Source organism: Podarcis melisellensis (assembly GCF_964234715.1).
Source record: "Podarcis melisellensis genome assembly, chromosome: 10".
Taxonomy (NCBI): domain Eukaryota; kingdom Metazoa; phylum Chordata; class Lepidosauria; order Squamata; family Lacertidae; genus Podarcis; species Podarcis melisellensis.
In genome coordinates this window covers 28,118,697-28,138,631 of record NC_138542.1, presented here as the reverse complement: position 1 = coordinate 28,138,631, position 19,935 = coordinate 28,118,697, and the positions used below count along the sequence as shown (strand labels likewise).

The window sequence follows — 19,935 nt, the reverse complement described above, 5'->3', positions numbered from 1 at the left end:
TGTACTTTTAAAACATGGGTTTTAAAAATGAGCAGCTGGAACTGCTTTAGAAATGGTAACAAAATTATAATTTTAAAGAATACTTGTAGAAACAAGATTTTCCCTTCCCTATGAAATAACATTCCATTGGGAGGCCAAAATGTCCAGGGCAGGTGGCAGGCTTCAATCATGTCCCAGCCCGTTTCTGTGGACAGAAATGGCAAAGCCACTATGAGAGGAATTATCCACCCAAGCTTTCATTATCTGGAAATTATAAAACAGGCCTTTGCAGCATTGACCAGCTAAGTCAAATGTAATTCTCAGACAGATATTGTAACCTGCCAGCTACTAGGCAGTCCCACTATTCTTACATTACCTGTCAGGCAGCGATACCCCAGCGGACGGTCACACATAGCTGCTACTCAGCTTGGTGAGTTGCAATCCACTTAATGAGAGTCATCAAAACGATCCTCTGATATAGCTCCTCTTCTTTGCAGATCTGCATGGATCAGCTAAGAGGTGACTGTGTGTTTGTAGGGGGGGGGCAGGAATGGCCACACCCACTTCTGACATGTGACCACCGGATGTTTGGTCAAGGATTAATGTGGCCCTTAGACAGAATAAGGTTCACCACCCCTGCTTTACACTGTTGATGGGATTTTTATCTCCTTACCTTCCCCCTGCACAATTGTCTTTTTTTAAAGGATTATTTACATAGGATTTTTGTCTATGCTAATATGCCGCCTGGCACCACTCCAGGTCTGTAGAGTAAATGGTGGCCCTGCCCTATTGATATTAAACAGCAGGTGCAGTCCAGGAAAAAACATGATGGCGTTACATGTGCAACTGCATCCAGAGGAACTGCGTTTGTTGTATTGGGACTGGAGAGACATGGGTTAAAATTCCCACACGGTCATAAATCTTACCAGGTGGCCTTGAAACAGTCTCTTATCTCTCAACCGAAGAGAGTTATTTTGAGGAGGAGGACATGTGGGAGAGAAGCATGGCAGCTGCCGCAAAAAGGGCATAGTGTAAATGTAATCATTAGTTGTTAAGAGTGCAAGCGTTAATAAAGTTTTTTCACCTCATACAACCTGCAATAATATTTAATTTCATAATTTCACATTTTTCTCAAAGTATGTACACATGGGAGTAGATCACTTTGCATGCCAAATGACAACCTTGATTATACATTGTGCAAAATTAAATACATCTAAATGGGGAGGAAGAATCTCTCTTAATCTTTCCCAAAGTTCTCAGGCTATTTGTCTGTCAACAATCAGCATCATCATCATCATCAAACCTTTATTGGCACCACATACAAACATTCAGAATAAATAGGCCAGTGCAATCTCATCGCCATTTCAACAATACAGTCATTTGCCAAAGGAAAGAAGAGGCGATCAATCTATTTCATCTCTGTGGGTCTCCAGAAAGGGCAGGATCCTGTAGCATACTTCAGCGACAAAAAAATCAAATAGAGGAACTTAGCTACTGTCTTGGTGAGCTCCTGGTCTCTCCCCTGTAATAAGAAGTGTATAGCCTCTTCTCTGGTTTCCATGTTGGAATGCATAGATGGTCTAGAAATTGTCAACAATTATATACTGATGGCAGAATTATACAAATGCCATTTAGAGCACTCAGATCACCAATCCTAGAGAAAGTCCTAGCCTCAAGTTATGTGTGTGAGAGAGAGAGAGACACTTGAGAGGTTATTGTTCATTTTCTTATTCTGACTTTGAACTTTTTCTTTTCTTTTCTTTTCTTTTTGTAGGTTTTCAGGCTCACATTACAGGTGCTACTGATCTCTAAAGACCAAGCAGGCTTCAGAATAAGTTCACTAAATCAAGATGCCTTTCAAAGCAGGCCTAGAATTAACTGAGATGCAGAATATGACAGTTCCTGAGGATGATAACATCAGCAATGACTCCAATGATTTCACAGAAGTAGAAAATGGCCAGATGAATAGGTGAGTAGTTTTCCACTGCCCCAGATTTACCATGTGAAAACACTCTGTTTAAAAACAGTGTTTCTGACTTGAAACACAGCTCATGAATGATTCATTACTGAGTCATGTTCCATTTGAGAATGTGATTTGAATTTCATACCCAGCCTCTGTTGGGCATTGGCAGTAAAAACATAGTGTACCAATTTATTCGACCTTTAAATGTTGGCATATTTAATACAAATGTATAGATTGCTTTGTAACCAACCAACCCCACAACTCAGCCTGGTTATCCAAAGCACAGCACAAAGGAAATGAAAAACAACATTCAACATTTGGGATTAGCATTACACATGATCTTAGATGTCTGTGGGTCTTTGACTACTTACTTTTCGGTAGCCAAAGTAGTGGCCAAATTGGTTCCAAACTAAAACATGGTTCAGATGATCCATTTTTCTTAGGTTTGAGGTATATGTAAAAGAGTAAATGTCCGTGTTGTGCAGGAGTCTTCATTAATTTGGTTTACCTTGAGATTTGGGCATCTTCAAGCGAGATTATTTATTACTGCATATCATTGCATATTGCACCAAGCACCAGTTTTTCTGCTGCTGAACTTGGTGCAGCATGCATTCTTAAATGAACGTGCTTGAAAGTCCAAAAATCTCATGTAGGCCAACTTGATGGAAGAATGCTACATCAAGGATAACCCACCTGCTTTCGACAGCACATTGTACCATCTCTTGTTCTAAAGCAAAATTACTTGGACCCTATATACATGTTCACGAAGACCATGCAAAAAACTCCTGGGACTGTGCCTCTTCAGAACATGGGTGAGAGGGTTGCTTAATTCATAGCACTGGTTTTGTCTTTCAAAGCCCTTCACAGGTTTGGACCAAGTTATAAAGACCCTCCTGTCTTGGTATGTGCCTACCTGTACATTAAGAACTGCAGTGGAGCATTCCCCCCCCCACCCCCATCATTTTAGGTGTGGTGAGTAGTTACCGTGGAGAGGACCCTCTTACTTGTGGAGTGCTCTCTCCAGAGATGTTTGCCCGACTCCTATTTTATTGCCCTTTTAGTGCCAGCTAGGCAAATATGCTCCTAATTTCCCCACGCTTTTTAGATACAGTTTCAGCTCTACTGCCTGTTTGATGCCGTTTTTGCAATGTTGTGGCCTTTATCTTAATTGCGCATGCATATTTTGTATGTACATTTTAATTGTTCCAGTATTTTTGTAAACCACGCTGCAAATAGGACTGAACCCTAACCCTACCACTGCCCAAAGAAGCAGCATCTCAGCTCATAGAAAACCAGCATATGAGAAAGAAAGGTTGTAGACCAGGCTTCTCATAGCTGAGCTAGTGTTGTTTTCTTTGCACTGCATAGCCTGTGTGTGTTTACATATACAGACATACACAAAAGGTAGAGCATTCAGCATGTATTTCTCCACCTGCATTCTGAAGTGCTACAGTCCCAGGAGGTCTTGAGCTGTTTATTACGTTTGAGGCAAGCAGACTAAGAGCTAAATAGGTCAAATGCTTCTCAGGTCCATTTTGAGTCAGGATAAAAGCTCTGTTTTCAATATACGCACATACATTTTTACCATGCCTTGCTGTTTTTATGGCTTGATTAACTGTTACAAATGTTGCTAGCTTATTCTAGCAAATAAGAAAGAAAGAAACGCTTTGCTTACTTTGTAACCTCAGATCTCAAATGTGCACCTAATATAAGCTGTGTGAATGCAGTATCTTTGCTAAATTGCTTTAGAGGGAGAAATGTAGACTAAGAAATCAAAATGTATTGCAATCTGAAGACTGCAATATTTTAAACTGTAATGTTTTCATTAGTTCAAGTTGCTTGTTCATATATTTTCTGGCCCTAATCCAGCAAAAGTTCGTTATAACTGAGGCTGCAATCCTATGCACACTTCCCTGGGAGTAGGGCTAATTAAACACAGTGGCCTGATTGCTTCTGAGTAGCTATGTACAGGAACGTAACTTCACTGTGCAATCCTAAAGATTGTTTGATGAAGGAATAACCCTGTAAGTTTTATTGAAACTAATGGAAGAAGTTAGCTGTGACTAATTAAAACTCCATTGTTTTCAGATTTAATGGCATGGAGGCCATGGTGTTTAATATGGGCCAGTAAAACTTGTCACATATGCATACCTACCGTATATACTCAAGTATAAGCTGACCTTTTCTGCATATTTTTTATGCTGAAAAAGCCCTCCTTGGCTTATACCCGAGTGAGGCGGGCAGCGGCGGAGGGACAAGCGGAGAGAAAGCAGCCCTTTCGCGCCACTGGTCCCACCACCCGCCTCTCGCAAGGGCAGGCACAGGAGCCACGGTTGGGAGAGGCGCTGTGCTGTGCTGTGCCTCTCCCAACCGGGCTCCTATGCCTGCTCTTGCAAGCAGCAGAGGCAGCGGCAGAGGGACGAGTGGCCTGAAAGGAGCCCTTTCAGCTGCTCCTTCCTCCGCCGCCGCCTTTGCCACTGTCAGCGGTGGTGGAGGAGGAACGAGCAGCCCAAAAGCAGCCCTTTTGGGCTGCTCCTTCCTCCTCCTCCTCCTCCTCCTCCTCCGCCGCCACCGCCAGCGGCAAAGTTGCGCGTGTGCAACCAGACACGCAGTTGCCCATGTGCAAAAGCTTAAAGAAGCCCAGGCATTCCGACGCATGTGCGGCAGAGCTCCATTAAAAAACAAATAACCAGACAGAGCGGCGGTGGCGGTTGCCGTGACAACTGCTGTTATGGATCTAGAAGGCGCTTGCGAAGGGAAGCTGTCGCTCCTCATGGCCTACTCCACCAGCCCCGGACAGGGCTGCCCTCGACGGTGCTGCACTGGCTGTAGAGCCTCAACCTCAGCTTCCTGCCCATGCATTTCCGTAAGTGAGGCTGCCCCCCCTGCTTCCCACACCTTGGCCGCCCTGACACTTCCCACCATACCTGGGCACCTCGAAGGCTGAAGACGTACCTCAGGATCAGCAGGAAGAAGGGCCCTGGTTTGCTTGGCTCCCTCGGCTGCAAGCCCTGGGCTGCGTCTTTCTTGCAGTGTAGGTGCCTCCCCTCCTGCGAGAAGTGAATGCAAATCTCCCATATTTGAGGGAGCTTGAACTCAAGACCTTTGATATGTGTATATCAAATGTTTTCAGACCGAAGGCTGGGCGAACCAGTGGGGTAGAGAGGCCCTTTGGGGGAGATGGGAAGCACCTGTGTTCTGTTGTCATCACTACTGGAAATGTCGGGTAAGATAGCACCAGCATCCTCTTTATCCATTGAGAAGAGGTTTCCTTAGCTTATATTTGGGTTGGCTTATACTCAAGTATATACCGTATTTAGAGATAAGTCCTGCTGAGCTTAGTGCACATAGAATTGCAGCCTTTAAGTCCAACTAATTTCAGTAGAGAAGTGAAACTTGTGCTTCACGTTCTTCCATTGAAATAAATGGAGCTTTTGGTTTTTCTGTTCTCAAGGACTGGATCCAGATTTGACAATGCTTAGAGTAGATCCGTAAAATCAATGAGACTCAAGTTAGAAAATCCCATGTACTTAGCTGAATCAAACGCCAAATATGTATGGCATGAGCAACGCCAAATATGTATGGCATGAGCAAGCACCCTAACATTACTGAAATATATTCAGTATAAAAGTATAAATAAATTTTAAAAATAATGAAAAACAAGATTTACAGTGCAGTCCACAAATGTATTTTTAATGCCTATAACTGAATCACACTGAAACCCCATCTCATCCAGCATTTGATTTCCAGCTGTAGCTAGACTTGGTTCACAAGCACAATGAATCACATTAGCAAGCAGGAGAATATGGAGTTCATGGCCTATCCTGAGGGTTTGTTCCGTCCAGGTTTGCCCTCCTTATGGTCTTCTTGCAAGCATCTGACTGGCCACTCTGGTGAAACAGGATGCTGGACTTGATAGACCTGTGGTAATACCACCTTTGAAAATGGAGGGTCTGTCCAGCTATATGGCTAAGGGCATTCAGTAGAGCTGTCCTCTGTAAATTAGTGTAAAAGCAGTGGTGCTCTCAGGGTAGGACCTCAGGGCAGATGCCTGGGGTGTCATTCAGCAAATTGAGCAAGACCCCCAAACAGAGCTGGACTGGGTTGCTGCATTATCGAAATGCCACTATTCAAAGAGAGAAGCCCCCATAAGACAATTGAAGCCAGAATCTAAAATTACCCAGCAGATTACTGTTTTAATAGTTTTAAAATCCCTGCAACAATCAAAACTAGTCTTCCTTCCTTATGGCAGTTTATAGGAGAGCTGAATCTGGCTCTGTATGTATATACTTCCCAGACTTAATCATTCATGCCTATCCCTTTTTGTGTGTTTTTTCTTTTTTGTGTGTACCAATCCATGTCGTTATCTGTATGATTCATTTCCTTATGGCCCAACCTTCTTGTACAACTGGGTTCTAGGTAGCTTAATTAAAACAATACACACCAACTCCATAATGGCTGCAGCTCAATAATAGCACTAACGTATGTTCCTCCTGTGTATGCTGTAATGCTAAAGAAAATCCTGTTTGTTCTTTTTCAGTAAATTTATTTCAGACCGCGAGAGCAGAAGAAGTCTAACCAACAGCCACTTGGAAAAGAAGAAATGTGATGAATATGTAGGTTACCCTCCTTGCACAAAGAGCCAACCTGATGCCCTCCAAAAGCTGTTGGACTACAACTCCCATAATCCTCAAGCACTGGCCATTCTATCTGGGGCTGTTGGGAGATGAAGTCTAGCAACATCTGGAGGGAAACATGTCTGCTACCCCTGTCCTACAGTGGGAGCTGTGAGGTGCACACAGATCTCCTTTGCAAACAAGAGGTTTGCTGTTCACGTCAGTTTGTGGAACAGCTCACCCACATTTTATTTATTACATTGATATTCTCCCTTCTAAAGAGCTTAAGGCAGTGTGCGCAATTCTCCCCAACCTCAAATGTTATCCTCATAACAACCCTGTGAGGTAGGTTAACCTAAAAGATATTGAGTGACCCAAGATTAGCTTCATGTGGCTAAGTCAGGGCTTGAACCTGGGTATTCATGTTCCTAGTCCCAACATTTTACTGCTACACCACACCAAACTCTTTTGAGTTCCACTGAAGTGAATGATTAAGCTCCTTGCCAGAAGAGGTCTCTGTAAGTACAGAGTTCTCTTGTCCTGGAGGAAGGCCTGTGTGGGACGTCACCACCCATCTCTCCACTGGCAGGAAGTCAAGACTTTAATGAGGGTATACCTGGTGGGCAGGGCAACCCCTTCACCAGCTCAGCTTCCTGCCAGCTCCACTGTATGTTGCTCTTGTTGGCAGCTCCAGGCAGGAACACCATTTAGGAAGGAATTTTCCTTTGTCTTCATTTGTTTGTCTTTGCGGGATCCTCTTTTCTTACCCCCCATCTGCTGCCTTTTCATTTCCTTCTGGCTACATAGATCTCTCCTTTCCCTTCTTCCAGCATCCATTTTCTTTTGGCTTTTGGGGCCTATAGCCCTTGGAAGCCTCTGGACATCCCAAAGGGGGAGAGCTTTGGAAAGGGGTGGAACATGGTAGATGGGGCTTTGCCGAGGAGCAGGTCCAACAGGCCAACGAGCAATCCCAGGCAGTAGGCAATGCCTCTAAGGCCTTTCCTGAGCATAAGTCCCCCCCCCCCGAGAGTTTTCCCTTTTCTAGAAGAGTTCTGCTAGAACATCTTGCACGAATGGCAGGTTGTTCCTGGGGCCTCAGTGTGAAATTACGGGTGATAGTCAGTCTATTTGATTTCAATGCATCTACTGAATGTATGACTTGGTTGGGTATCATCCTATGTTCTCTCAGTTACTTTCGTGGCTTTTCAGTTACTAATAATTCACCTCTTGCCACTGTACCCAAGTGGGCAAATAATCAAATTATCTGACTGAAGGGAAAGGGTCAGGATGAGAAATTATATTCAGAAAAAAGCATAGGATGCTTTTCAAATATGCTGCAAACCATAGGAAGTTTTATTCTTTTATTTTCTTTTAATTCAACCTGTACAGATTCCAGGCACGACTTCATTGGGAATGTCTGTCTTCAATCTCAGCAATGCCATTATGGGCAGCGGAATATTAGGTCTTGCCTTTGCGTTGGCCAACACAGGAATCCTGCTCTTTACGTAAGTCATCAACATGCAAAAGGCCTTGGGTAAATTTTCACTTTGACACAGCCATCAATTTGGAGTGAGTGTTGATGTTCATACTCCATTTGTATGCTGTTTTAATAAATGAAACAAGCTATTAAAAATAAGTGTGCAATTCACATATAACTTAAAAGGCAGCTGTTTAGCATTCAGGCAGCCCAACACACTGGAGTCTAGTTTCTTCTTTTTCACCTTCAGATTTATTTCTGTAGGAGTAAGGCAGAAGATTGCATAGAATCCCAAGCAATGACACTTTTTCCTAAGGCTATAGCATCTCTCAGAGAACAAATGCACTATTAAATGCCATTATTCTTATCTGATCTCTGGGGGTGATGTTCAACTAAGTTTTACTCAGAGCAGACCTATCAAAATTAATGGCCCTGACATGTTTATTAATTTCAATGAATCTACTCTTGAGTAAGGGACGCGGGTGATCTTGGACTTGCCCATCAGAAGGTCAGTGGTTTGAATCCCCATAACGGGGTGAGCTCCCGTTGCTCGGTCCCTGCTCCTGCCAACCTAGCAGTTCGAAAGCACGTCAAAGTGCAAGTAGATATAGGTACTGCTCCGGCGGGAAGGTATATGGCGTTTCTGTGCACTGCTCTGGTTCACCAGAAGCGGCTTAGTCATGCTGGCCACATGACCCGGAAGCTGTCTGCAGACAAACACCGGCTCCCTCGGCCTATAGAGCAAGATGAGCGCCCCAACCCCAGAGTCGGTCACGGAAGCTGTATGCCGTCTCCCTCAGCCTCAAAACATCTGAAGGGGCCGAGTTTGCCTATGCCTGGCTTACTATATAAGGAAAATACTTGGGGAGGGATGGGTGGAGCAATGCAAGAGTGGGGAGAGGGAGGAGGTGGTGCTTTGTTGTGACCGATAGGTCAAGCTTGTAACCAGAGGGAATTGTTTTTCCCAGACTCTTCCATACCAGTGCTCCTTACCTCTACCCTCAAATCAACTTTCAAGGTGCTTAGCACAAAAACCACTGGACCAATCCCTCACAATTTGGCACTCCTTTCTCTCTTCTGGCTGCAATTTTCCAACCAGTTGCCCACAAAACACTAGAGGAGATTAAGTTAATCCTTTTTCTTTTTTTACACCCCCAAAGCTGTAAGGCTGTCCTTGTGGAAAAACCGCTGCTGCTGCTGTCCCAATATTTGGCAGGATGCATCTCTTCATAATGGACTACTATGCAAATTTCATTCAATTCTGCCAGAGAGGATGGGGAAAACATTATAGCCGTTTTAACATTTCCCAATAATGAATGCTTATTAGATGCATTTTGGCAAGCCATCCATAATGTTTGCCTTTGGTCATTGGTAGGTCCCAACTCATCATTTGAGAATTCTTTTCTGGAGCAAAATATATTTCCTCTATATAAGTTCCAGTATCTTAGCAACATCTGAAGGAGCAAACCTGAAAAGTTTTAATTGCATATAGGAGTGAATTACTTAAGCCTTAAGTAAGACTTTAGGTGTTAGAAACACGGGTTCTTTCAATCTTCCAGAAGTGCCAAAGAGTGTAAAGGAACATTGCAGTAACTTCACAGTCTTAAAAAAAAACATCTTTGTGAAGCAGTTTTACAGCTTCCCTGAAAAAGATGTCTCTTGTAAACAAGACAGATTTTATAAATTAAAGATGGAGCAGTACCCACCCTCAAAAAACATAAAAATAGTTTCCGCTCCAGAGACATGTTATATATATATATTAATAAAGTTTGATTTTTAAAAAGTGGTTTAGAACATCCTATTAATATGAACATAGAGAAGAAAGCAGACTGTGGTTAAAATCCTGTGTACATTTTCTTGGGAATAAATCCTCTTGAATACAATGGGGCTTACTTCTGAGTAAATATACATATTGTATTGTGTGGGCAAATTAAAGAGAGAAGGTGCCTTGTGCAAGCCTTGTTGAAATGAATGTGAACCAGATTAAAATTAATAGTTTATTTCATGGGCAGGAGAGCTTCTACCTGAAATGCACCCTTTGCCACTACATTGTTTTTAAAAAATAAATTCCACTACTACACTGGAGAAATTCAATATGTGCTACTCAGTACCCAGAGTCTTTGTTGAGTATCTAATATTTGTTACAAAGGAACCACAAACTGCTTCGCAGTCAAGGATAAATGTATGTTAGGGTTTTTTTTAACACTGTAACCAAAAAACCCAACACCACCAAATCTTTGTTTCCAAGGGAAGCTGTTGCTACATTGCAGTGTATCAAAAATTGGGTTACTAGAGCTACAGCTGCTGGAATGAAGCTTTTTTAGAAACTGAGCTCAAGAATCTACCCAGAATATTCAAGGTGATTCACACATTTCCAGATCACATAGGGAGTGAAAGAATGAATTGGTTTGGGGGGGGCAATCAATGAGGTTGTCCAGAGATAGCAAAATATCCAGCCCTGAACCTGTTCAATAGAAAGAGGAACTCTTTCCTGCCAACAACCACCCCACCCCGCCGCCCAGTTCTTGAAGGCAGCCAAGGAGAGTCTTCAGATGTGTTTTCTGCTCTGAAGAAATGTAATGTTTGTGCTGACTGTCCCTCGTGGTACCTGAAGCTCTCTTCGGTGGTTGGTCATGGGTGCGTAGGGTGGGATAAAGCCAAGCCCGCCATGCATTCAGGAGCATCTCTCCTGGCTGGGGTGAAACTCTAGTAAAAGCTTCCCAGCAGGAGCATCACTGCCAGTTGCTGGGATGTGGAGGGTTGAGGCTGTGTGGGCACCCTGGTGGCAGTGCTAGGCTGACTCTACCAGTGCACCTATGCAGCCCCAAGTTCACCACTGCCTCATCCTTCCCAGCGGGTGACAGCAGTGCTATGGGAAGTCCTACTGCCTTCCCATTTAACTACCTCTCTGTTCCTTTTCCCCTGTTGCCACACTTCCTGAAAACAGCCTGGCTTGCAGGAGAGAGGGTGAGTTAAGGGGCAGAGAGAGGACTCCTTCCATTCTTTTCCTCTTGTTTTCTCATCCTTTCTGCCTGCGGCTATTGGATGAGAGGAAACGGAGAGATTGTGTGAAAAAGGAGAGCAAAAAAGGAGGGAAGGGTCCTTCTTTGCCTTGTGCATTCTTCTCTCCCCCCCCCCCCAATTTTTTCAGCCCCCAAGCTATACAAAAGCAAACATAAGGACAGGTCTGGCAAGTCATGCTACATTTTTCATGTAACAAATATTCAGCAAGCTAAGAGCAATTCGACCACAGGAAATCAGCCTGTGGAACAGACAGCTGCAGGTGACTCACACAAATGAGCAACACTGCTTTTGAGGGTGAGGAGCTAGTAGCCAGCCTGCTCTCGGACGAAAGGCCATGTCAACCTCGAGAACAGGGCTCAGATAGATGATGAGGTAAAGATCTTGGCAAAAACCACATTTCATTTGTAGCCCAGTATTCTGAGAAATGGTGGGAGGGAAGTGAGAATAACTTTAGTATTTACCCAGTTTAACAATAAAAAAATGACCAAAAGTTGCTGACTGGCCAAAAAAATAAAACTCTGGCCTTCTCTTGGACCTTTAAGCAGCAAACAGACCCAGAGGAAATTCCCTTATTCCAAATAGGATTCCTCGCAAGAAAAGGGAAAAGTTGACAGCTATGCCCAGATCCCTTCCAGCATAGATGATTGGCAGTTTGAATTGCCCTGTTACACAGAATGGAGAGATATCTCTATGCATCAAGCAGACGTGAAATTTACAGCAACAGTGGTCAGTGGAAATGCTGGATACCCAGTGCTTTTTTTCCCTAAAAAAATGTTTAGGGGTACTCTCATTTTCCTACTCATATTCAAATACTGCCCCTCAATGAGGCCAAACTTAGATTCACAAAATGTTTAGGGGTATGCGTACCCCTGCGCCCCCCCCCGAGAAAAGCACTGTGGAAACCGTAATGTGTTCTCCAGCGCAAAAGAGCACTAGAAGGGTTTTTAAAAGCTTAAGACAACACAAAATGGCTTTGAACCTGACACAGTCTTTTTCCTGATCTCAAGTTACCTCAGAATGTTATGAATGCAACCTTAAATCTCCACCCTCCCTCACACCTACAGCCCGTTCTTATCTGTTCTCATTAATAGGTACAATGCCATCTAACACTTAACAGGGTAAGAAGCAGCACCTTTGCATTGCTAGCAGGAAGTAAGAGCCATTTGCTTTGTACACATTTAATATCCCAGAATCGGGTGAAGAACATTTTTCTAACTTCAGTACATTGATGCTAAAAACGCTGAAACTGTTTGAGGGAAGCCTTGTGTGTTGTGAACCAGTTAAACAGCATTATCACTTGCACACTTTTTTCTTTTACATTTGTGGAATAAACAATCAATAAATTTGTGGAATAAACAATCAACTAAAGAGAATGCTCCGTATATATTCACAGATGTATTTGCCACAAAATTAGTTCTGCGGATTTATTTTTTTTAACAGTGGTTTTTGACAAGTATGCTTTTGTTAGCCCTGGTTCAACATATGAAACATGAGAGCTCTTTGTGTGCTGCAGAGTTTTCTCAGCTCCGCGGTGCATGTTTTGAATTTGCAGAAAGCCGGCACTGTTCATGTTTTCATACTTTCATACTTTCAAAAAGTATGCTTTTGTTAGCCCTGGTTCAACATATGAAACATGAGAGCTCTTTGGGTGCTGCAGAGTTTTCTCAGCTCCGCGGTGCATGTTTTGAATTTGCAGAAAGCCGGCACTGTTCATGTTTTCATACCATTCCCCGGGTTGGTACTGGCAGTAGTCAGCCTGTCTCAACCACAACCCATACAGCAAACAATCTGTTCATGCTGTTTTATTGGAAGCCGTGGAAAATACCAAGTTTATGCATAGCAACCTGCAGCAGATTTTGAGGGCAAGGAAGGACAGCAGATTAGAATATTGTTCCCTGTTCCCCTTTTTACTTGCAAAGACCATCCTGGGCTTGCCATGGGGAGCTCAGGACTAGAAACCACATTACTGTTTTGCAGAAACTACGACTCGGGGCTCTTGAATAAACATCTGTGACTAAGCACGAGTCACCAGAGACTTCTTCCTATCCAATTCAAACACTGGCCACAGCTACTGATCGCTTGAACAGAAACATGATTAGTAGCAGTTCTTGTTAGCTTATTTAAAGAACTGCTCAGCCATTAGGTAATGTGCTGAAAACTCAGGAAAGACCGTATCATGGCTTGGGTTCCCCCTGCCCCCGCAAAGTACAACTTCTTGCAGTTTAGAGATCCAGTACTAACGTATTATGGTTCACCGTTACACGCATGAGCTTCAGGGTTCACATGCTCCCCACCAAGACATTTGTTCATATAGCACAGCCATAGAGAGGAGATCAGAAGCTTTTGCTTCAATGAACAGTGGCTATTTGTTGTGTCTGAACCCAGACAAGCATTAGTTAAGTAAGGTTTAGGGTAACCATGGTTTATAATCCTGTTTCTCTAAACCAGGCTTCCTCAACCTCGGCCCTCCAGATGTTTTCGGCCTACAACTCCCATGATCCCTAGCTAGTAGGACCAGTGGTCAGGGATGATGGAAATTGTACTCTCAAAACATCTGGAGGGCTGAGGGTGAGGAAGCCTGATCTAAACTGTGGTTAACACCAACCACAGTTCTTAGTTTGGATGGGGGGAGGAATACCTACATTCATTTATTCATAAAAGGTAAAGGGACCCCTGACCATTAGGTCCACTCGTGACCGACTCTGGGGTTGCGCGCTCATCTCGCTCTATAGGCTGAGGGAGCTGGCGTTTGTCTGCAGACAGCTTCCAGGTCATGTGGCCAGCATGACTAAGCCGCTTCTGGTGAACCAGAGCAGCACACGGAAACGCCGTTTACCTTCCCGCCAGAGCGGTCCCTATTTATCTACTTGCACATGACGTGCTTTCAAACTGCTAGGTTGGCAGGAGCATTTATTCATAGGCCTCTTCAAATCCAATAAATATGCAAATCAATACAATGAAATACAATTAAAGATACAAATCACAAGCTCAAGTGTAAAACTGGGTAGACATGTGGAGATAAAGTAGAGGCTAGCCTGGGAATGGAAGTGAACATTTCCAATTTCATCCTCCCAGCTGCTCCAGTGGAGGGAAGGGGAAGGAGGAGTATGAAAGCCTGAGGCTTGCCTAGGCTTGTTTCTGATATACTAAACCTTGGTTTAGCTTTATATCTGAACACAACCATTATCTGCTACTAGAATCGATTTTGCTAATGGGAGAGGATGTTTTCTTTCTTAGAGAAATTCCGCAGGAATGATGCTTATCCAAAGTGGCCATACAAAGTGGTCTAACAACATCTGACAGATGTGCCAGGGACATTATTCATTTCCTTGCTTGAATACAAAGGACAATAGTCTGAATGGAAATTACTACAAGAGCATATAACTCCCAGCTGTGTCATATATTTAAACATTTTCTTAATAGGACTCTTGTCTATTCAGACTAATTTATCTTGGTGGCTTGCATCAAGGTACTAAATATAGCTGCATTTGTAACTAACCACCGCACCGTTTTCATACCATATTCATTTGAAGAGCTTTACACTGCTTGGTCCAATTTATGGTACTAATTTATTGAGTGAGACTATTTGGAGAGTCTGGCTTTGAGCATCTGCTGTAGCATTAGCCAGCACATGAGCAATGCCGTCTGTACCCAGGCCTTAATAAAAGGAGGCCCAACTTTGGCTCATACCATAATACTTGCAAGACACAAAAGAGCTCTTAGAAACTATAGCTTCCATTATATACCCCACACTTCAGTTCCATACAAAATATGGGTGGTGATTTTCCCTATGTCTATAAAAATGTACAAGGACAATAAATAGCTTCTCTTGCCATATCAGTGCTGTTATTAGTTTATTATATTATTAGTTTCACACACAAAAATGAACTCAGAGTGACTTGCAGAAACAAACATGAAAAACAAATATAAAAACCAGAACAAAAACATATTAAGCCACAATAATATGCATAAAAGAGCAAATCCAACTCAACACCACCTTACCCAAAATAGGCAGAGAATTAAATGCCAATGGCCAAGAGAATAAAAATGTTTTTCCTTGTGCCTTAAAGGGAAGGTGCCAAGTGGATCTCCCAGCGGAGACATTCCACAGCTTTCCTAGGAAGCCTAGTTTAGGTAACGCACCACCATTCATTATATGGATAGAGAGTTTGGCCAAAACAGTAGCCCTTAATTGAAAATAAAATTTAAAAGTTCTGGTGGCAGTGTAGCTTAGCTATTGACTTTCCAATTAACGCAAGGCTATCCTGTTCTGAGGGCTAAACGGGGGTCAGAAAATCTCATAATTATTCTGGTATTAAAATTCCCCAATAAATCCATATGGGGCTCTGGGTTAAACAAGGATGGACAAACGGACAGACAGCATTTTCCAATTCACCCCACACTTCAGGCACAAAATTTTGCGACGAACCTTCAATATTTTGGATGTTGCGGGAATTTCTGTAAGCACAAAGACAGCCTTTATCCTACTGCTATGACCACCACTACATCCCCCCCACCTCCTTTATGGGGGGTGGAGGGGGGTGATGACATACTATACAAGGTTTGTAATTCTAAATATATTCTGCTTGGATCATGCAGCCAAATTTGCTGGAGACAAATAACTTAAAACTGATGGAGATACACTATAAAATCTTTGTCAGCCAATTAGTTTAGCCACTCAGCAATACTCTAAATAAGCAATTTAATTGGTTTTATACTTATAATTCAAGTCAACAACATTCCTTTCTCAGATAGTTTGCTGATGTAAACAATAATTTAACAGGGCAACTTCACATCCCATGAATTCTCTGCTTTATGAACTTCTGCATAGGCTCTTGCAGGAATGGGGATAACATTTGGAAAACGTAAAATAATTTCCCTCCCTTTGACCAATGTATTTTTTTAAAAAAAAAATAATAGACCCAGGCCTTTGATCACTCCATAGGAAGATGAATGGCCTGTGATTTAGAGCTCTGAGTTCTTCTAAACCAGGCACCCCCAAACCCAGCCCTCCAGATGTTTTGGGACTACAATTCCCATCATCCCTGACCACTGTTAGCTAGGGATGATGGGAGTTGTAGCCCCAAAACATCTGGAGGGCCGAGTTTGGGGATGCCTGTTCTAAACTATCAATTTTTACAGGAAATATCTTAACATTCATTCCATTTGCTTGTCACCTGGACACAACTGAGTCATTTTGTTTCCAGTGGATGAAACAATATTTCTACCACTGTTCCAAATTCAGTGCAGTACAGAACCTGGCTTATTATTTAACGATGATATATTTTCTTTCTTATTTCCTTTTTTTATAGGTTGCTTTTGATTTCAGTGACGTTGCTGTCTATTTATTCAATAAACCTCCTGTTGTTGTGTGCAAAGGAAACAGGTAATTCATAAGAACGTTGTACAATTCAATGGCAATGAAGGTGACAGGGTGAAGTATATGGAGAATAAAATAAATGTTTTTGTCCCCCCCCCCCATTCAGTGCTATAATAGTGCGGTAGGGGGGGAAACTTTAGTAGTGGTCCTGAATACAATAGAAAACATTAAATGCACTTTACTTCACCAGAGAAATTGAAGCCTTGCAGAAGTGTATCAAAGGAAGCGATAATCGAGCCTTCTATTCATGAAGGCAGAAACAGACTCAGGTGAGACTGTAGGAAACAGAGCAGAACCAGTTATTGATGGATTGCATTTTCTGCCTCAAACTCCCCATCTTGTGCTTTAACAAAGTACCAGAAGATGGAGGGTATAAAGACACAGTGTAAATGACAACAGTGCATAAAGGAAGTGCATGTAGTGTCTCGATTTCCTAAGCTAGATAAAGGAATATTCCTACTGCTGGTGCCATGTCAACTTAAAGTGTTCTTATGTACTGGCCAACCCTAAACAAATATATCCTTGGTCTGACTGCAGATCCTTCAGTATACCAAAGGAAGTGAACATTGTTGGGAAAAGGAAGGTTCTCTAATTTTCTGTACAGTGTGTTACTGAATAGCACCTGTTAGAGATCAACAACACGAAAGGGTTGTTTCCTTAATGCCCTGCTTGTGAACTTCCTGGGGCATCTGGTTGGTCACTGTATGAAACAGGATTCTAGTCCAGGTGAACCACTGATCAGATGCAGCAGAGCTCTTCAAATGTCCGGTGGTTTATTGTGCCCAAAGAGTTGTGTTGTATCATGTTCTTCTTTTTTCTTTTTAACTTTTCACCCTTTTAAATATTTTCTTCTCAGATGGTAAGATTATATCCAAAAATGAATTTTTAAAGAAAGAATTTGAAGTGAAATAAAAAAGTTTGGAGGTCATAGAGCTCAATCTGCCTATTTACATGGACCTGGCAAAAAAAATATATATATTATGATGATGCCAATGCTATGATTGGGCTTTACAATGCTTGGTGTTCCACTTGTTCCTAGAACTCTCGATATTCAATTTCCTGCTGTTTCAGATATGTACATTTGCCCAAACATATTCAGGTTAAAGGAGCTTACTAAAGTGTTTGAACAGAAGCATTACAAATGTCAAGGGGGTGGGAGCAAGGAGATTTCGTTTTGCTTTGAACTCCACCTAAGTATAAGTGACAACTTCTGACATTTTGCAAATGCATGATAAGCTGGATGGACTACAGAGATGAACACAGAATTATGAATGGGGTTTGTGTGTGCAGATGAGAGTGCGAGAACTGTAAATGACTTGCCATTGTTGTATCATATCCTGACTCTTTTCCAACTTGGTTTAACCAGGCTGCATGGTTTATGAAAAACTTGGCGAGCAAATCTTTGGCACCCCGGGGAAGTTTATTGTTTTTGGATCCACGTCTCTTCAGAACACTGGAGGTAAATGCTGTGTGCTTAGAGGTGACCTTTTGGCATTTTCAGTCTCCCTAGTACCACTGTACTCTGCTCAAACTTAAATTCTCGTTGCATTGTAATAAATATGTGTTAGGAAGTATATCTAGTGTTTCTGCTGTCTTGGCTATTTGGATTCACCTTCTGACCATATGCCTTTGCTCCTCCTTCTGCCAGTTCTAATAAAGAGACCAGTATGCTTCCAAGGATAGATGGAAGTCTAGCAATTCCTTTCCCCCACCCATTTTTTGGAAACCCTTTCCTAGTATGGGTCATGTTAATGACATCATGTGAGTTTGCCGGCCCAGTTATTCTATTTCTATAGGACGATCCCTGGGTTATATTCACTGCATAGACTGAAGCCTGGAGGCCACTTCAAATGAGACCTTTTGTACTTGGTTATGGTTCCTGACTTGAGTACAAAAAAACTTATGCTGTATGTCTCAGTTTCAAATGTATTTTGAGTGACTTGTCTCTTTAAAATGCTCACAAATGGTGAGTGGGAAAGGATTGGGCCACTTCTGGTGCATATATTAAAGGCATAAGCTACTGACAATACAGGCATGTGTCATTTAGACATCCATGTGAGATACACAAACAGAGGGCAGGTTCAGACATAACATTTCTGGTCCATTGGAAATGAGCAAGCAACCAGAGCATTCCTGCATTCCCTTTATTTTCAGTAATATCTACACTGGGAAGTTTGAGTGCTACCTGCAAGCCAGAATTGCAAACCACAGCTTGATACTGGTTTGCAATCCTGGCTTGTTGGAAGCAGTTAAAACCATAGTTTCCTCATCCAGATAGCATGGGGATACTGCAATTTAACAGACTAGCCACTCTTCTCTGCAACTGGGTGTGCAAGAAGAGGAGGAGGGAGCCCTCAATCTCATCACTCGTTCACATGTCCACATACCACAGTTTATTGGACCAGCAATATTAATCTCTGAACCCACCCACAGTGTGTATTTTGTACTTGGGGATATCATAGCTGAATATACAAAAAGACTCGTTTGAATTGGCCCTGAGGAAAGCACAGAGAAAAACCAAGCACATGGCAGTGTCTTGGCATCATGACTGATTATGTTCCCTTTCTAACAAGACCTTGTTTTCCCCAGCAATGCTGAGCTATCTCTTCATAGTTAAAAATGAACTACCTGCTGCCATAAAGTTCCTTATGGGAGAAGAAGAAACATTTTCGTAAGTTTAATTTGTGGCTTTGCTGACTGGACTAATTGGTTAGTCGGTCTAAGGCAGGGGTTTATCAAAAGTATTCCGTGCTAGAAATGTTATAGGCTGCTGTCATGCTGGTTTTGAATGCTAGGTGTTACGTCACAACTTCTTATGGGATTATTAAAGGCAGAGAAATAAAAAGAAGCAAAATATAAGCCTGAAGTTATCTATTCTGTGCTGCTTCAGTTGTTTGTTTTGTTTTGTTTTGAAAACTCTATAATAATAAACAAAGCATTATTATTCAAGTTCTTGGGGGGGGGAATGCACCATTGAGATATAATATATCCCAATACTAAACTAAACAGAAAATTCCATTAGGGAAGTGGCAAACCACTCACAGATATATATTTTTCATGCTAGATCAGACTTCACCAGCCTGGTACCCTCCAGGGGTTAGGATTACAGTTCCCATCAGCCTCCAGCACTGTGCTAAAGAGACAAACTGAGCAGTTGTATTCAACTAACTTTTACTTAAGAGCAAACCTATTATTAGACTTAAGTTAGTCATGGCCATTAATTTCAATGGGTCTACCCTGAATAAAAGTTAGCTGAGCATCTGCACCAATTCCCAATACCTGACTGGATGGCCTGCTCTGCTCAAAAGCAGCAGTCAGAATTTTCCATAGTGCTCCGTTTGCAAAGTATAGAGAGCTTGGGTAGCCAACATTGTGCTCTCCAGATACTGTTGGACCACAACCCCCATCAGTCCCTGACAGCATAGCCATTTGTCAGGGATGATGTGGGTTGCATCCAACAACATTTGGAGAGCACCCCATTGGCTACCCTGGTACA

General features: G+C 42.4%; 1 protein-coding gene across 2 annotated transcripts in view; it reads left to right on the top strand.

Annotated features, from left to right (window-relative positions):
* The window catches only part of SLC38A1 (solute carrier family 38 member 1), a 38,117-nt gene that overhangs the window by 8,729 nt on the left and 9,453 nt on the right, over window positions 1-19,935 (top strand). Inside the window, exons 2-7 of one of the 2 annotated variants that reach the window (XM_081928072.1) lie at window positions 1,754-1,948; window positions 6,483-6,558; window positions 7,948-8,063; window positions 16,372-16,445; window positions 17,806-17,898; window positions 19,029-19,110. In XM_081928072.1, coding sequence (XP_081784198.1) covers window positions 1,830-1,948; window positions 6,483-6,558; window positions 7,948-8,063; window positions 16,372-16,445; window positions 17,806-17,898; window positions 19,029-19,110 — 560 coding nt within the window. In that variant the 5' untranslated portion in view covers window positions 1,754-1,829. Of the gene's footprint in view, window positions 1-1,753; window positions 1,949-6,482; window positions 6,559-7,947; window positions 8,064-16,371; window positions 16,446-17,805; window positions 17,899-19,028; window positions 19,111-19,935 lie in introns of those variants that run through there. The other variant, XM_081928073.1, reaches the window with a different exon arrangement.